Source organism: Lupinus angustifolius, chromosome LG15 (assembly GCF_001865875.1).
Source record: "Lupinus angustifolius cultivar Tanjil chromosome LG15, LupAngTanjil_v1.0, whole genome shotgun sequence".
In the NCBI taxonomy this organism is placed as follows: Eukaryota; Viridiplantae; Streptophyta; class Magnoliopsida; order Fabales; family Fabaceae; genus Lupinus; species Lupinus angustifolius.
Window position 1 is genome coordinate 15,221,744 of NC_032023.1, and position 2,878 is coordinate 15,224,621.

General features: G+C 39.9%; 1 protein-coding gene across 1 annotated transcript; it reads right to left on the bottom strand.

The window, feature by feature from the left end:
• LOC109327614 lies at positions 665-2,412 on the bottom strand. Its single transcript, XM_019560791.1, has 2 exons — positions 1,370-2,412; positions 665-1,088 (listed from the first exon to the last, which is right to left on the bottom strand). Exons 1-2 carry the CDS (start codon positions 2,403-2,405, stop codon positions 1,051-1,053), a joined length of 1,074 nt encoding a protein of 357 aa, XP_019416336.1. The 5' UTR covers positions 2,406-2,412; the 3' UTR covers positions 665-1,050.

Sequence of the window (2,878 nt, forward strand, 5' to 3'; positions counted from 1 at the left end):
GCCTGCTGCCAAAGAGGATCAAGAACAGCCTCTTGATAGGAGGATGGCTCAGATAACCTGTGGAGAGAGGTCAAAGCAGAAGCAAAAGAAGTAGAATAAATGTTGTAAACAAAGTCAGGGAGCTGAGTGGACTTATGGATACGTTGAGGATAACGACGAGGAAGATGAGGTGGTTGAGGATGAGGATCACCAATCTGCAGAGGGTCATGGGCAGGCGGGGGGTATGAGGAGCTTCATCCCTGAAATTCTCAAAATTAAAGTCATTTGGACCATCAATATCCGCAACAAATGGATCAATATGAATGAGATCAGACCTGGTAATGTTTTGAGAGTCAGATGGAATAGAATAAAAAGGCAAATGCTCAAGAAAAACAACATGACGAGAAATATACAATTTACGAGTAGAAGGATTATAACAACGATAACCTTTCTGACCATCCCCATAACCAAGAAAGACACATATGGCAGATCGAGGAGTCAATTTACTCCGTTCAACATGAGGAAGAAGAACAAAACAAGTGGAACCAAAAACCCTCAATGATGAATAATCAGGAGGATGACCATACAACCTTTCAAAAGGAGACAAACCAGTTATATTGAGTATTAACCAAAGCACGAAAATGACAATAAATACCAAAGAATTCAGAACGATGTTTCATAAGAAAAATCCAACAATAACGTGTGTAATCATCAATGAAAGAGACATAATATTTTGATCCACTTTTAGTAGCAATTGGGGATGGACCCCATACATCAGAATGAACCAAATCAAAAGGTGCCTTAGAAATTGAAACACTTTTAGGAAAAGGTAAAGCAGAAAACTTGGCAAGTTTACAACCACAACAGTCAGAAATGTTATTTGGTTGTAATGATCCTAAGACTCCCGTTGATGCTAAGTATTTCAAACGAGGAGAAGATACATGACCCAGACGAGAATGCCATAAATAAAACTTAGAAGAAGACAAATTCAAACGGAAAGATGATAAATCAACAGTAGGAGCTGCAACATGTGGAAGCTTCAGTTCATCCAAAATATAAAGCCCCCCCTGTCTATGGCCTGTCCCAATCAGCCTCTTCGATTGAGGATCCTGCACATAACAATGAGTTGAGGAAAATAAGATTGAGAAACCAGAATCACACAGTTGACTAACAGAAGTAAGACTTAAAGTGAGGTTAGGTATATAATAAACATCAGAGAGAGATAGTTTAGGTGTAGAAACAGAACCAACTCCTTCCAATAACATAGGAGTTCCATCAGCAGTCATAACAGATACACAGGACGGCTTATGTACAGATGTAAAAGATTTAAAGTCAGATGACATATGATGGGACGCTCCAGAGTCAAGGATCCATATGGAGGATGATATACCTGATGAACCAGCAGAAGACAGACCTACATTAGGAGAGACTGACATAGCATTGGGCTGAGATGCAAGAAACTTCTGAAATTGTTCTACCAGGTCAGACATGTTAGACCCAGAGTGAACCATCCCAGGGGTGGCAGATGGAGAAACAGCAGTAGCAGCAGCAACATTGGAAGATTGAGATGTGTGCTGAAAGTTCCTGTATTTCGACTGAGGCGGACGCCACTGAGGTGGTTGATAAGGTTGCTCCTTCTTCAATAATTTTGGACATTGAGCCTTCCAATGACCCTTTTCCTTACAGAAGCTACATTCATCATAATTGACTCTGCCTTGAGATTTTCCTTTCACAACAGGAGCAGCAAACACAGAGGGGCTTGGCAGAATCCCTTTGTCAACAATTCCCTTTTCAGAGTGGGACTTCAAACGAACTTCTTCAGCTAAAAGTTCATTAACAACAGAGTCAACAGATGGCAGAGGAGTGCGATGCAAAATGGAACCACGTAGGCCTTCAAAATCATTTCGAAGAGCCATCAAAAACTGTACTAAACGCTGTTGTTCCCGGCGATCAGTGTACGGTGTGAATGCTTGCAATTCTGCAGATTCAGTGAGTGCCAATTGGTCCCAAAGATTAGTCATAGCAGAATAAAACTCTTGGATGCTCATGCTATGTTGTTGGAGAGCTCGAATATCAATCTCTAACTGATATTGTTTTGCAAAATTGGACTGCACATACAATCGTTTAAGGTGCTCCCAAACCTGAGATGCTGAATCATATTTTGCAAGTTGAACACCAATAGATTGCGAAACAGAATTATTAATCCAAGTAATAATTTTCGAGTTGTTCACTTCCCAAGTTTCTAACTCCTTTGCATAATTTTCAGTAGCACTATTTGTAGGTTTAACAAAAGTTCCAGAAACATATCCCCACATTCGTTTACCAATCAGAAAATTTCTCATCACATAACTCCAATATGCATAGTTGGAAGATCCATTTAGTTGCACACTAATGGATTGCAAAGAATCATCTCTTTCAGTTGCCATAACTAACAAGCACAACAACAGGGAAATCGAAATGCAAAGGGAAAGAGAAACAGAAAACCTGAAAAATTCGCTCAACAAAAACTGCGAATCTGAAAATGCGAATCTGAAACTGAGATCTCCGATCTGCGAAATGCGGAGGCTGATCTACCACTGCAAAGAAGAAGAAAAGATGATGGAACCCAGAAGCATGAAGAGGATCTGCGAAAGCTGTGGCCTTAGCAAACCTTGCTCTTGATACCATGTTAGATCAGCTGCATAGGAAGGAAGAGAGAAGGGAGAGGAGAAGAAGAAGAGAGAAGGGAGAGGAGAAATGCAAATGGAATTAATAATAGAGATAAGGCCAAAGGGCCAATACATATAGGAAGTTAAGTAAATACAAAAAGACAAGACTACCCTTTACTAATAACTAAAATACATTTAACACTTACGACACATAGATTATCACAAACTGTAGGACAACATATGTGTACGCA

Bases quoted from the DNA above. Each gene is read 5' to 3' on its own strand.
- LOC109327614 (XM_019560791.1), bottom strand. From the start codon at position 2,405: ATGGCAACTGAAAGAGATGATTCTTTGCAATCCATTAGTGTGCAACTA. The intron at 1,089-1,369 runs GTATATCATCCT...TGTTATGTGCAG, and splicing joins GTCTTCTGCTGGTTCATCAG to GATCCTCAATCGAAGAGGCT.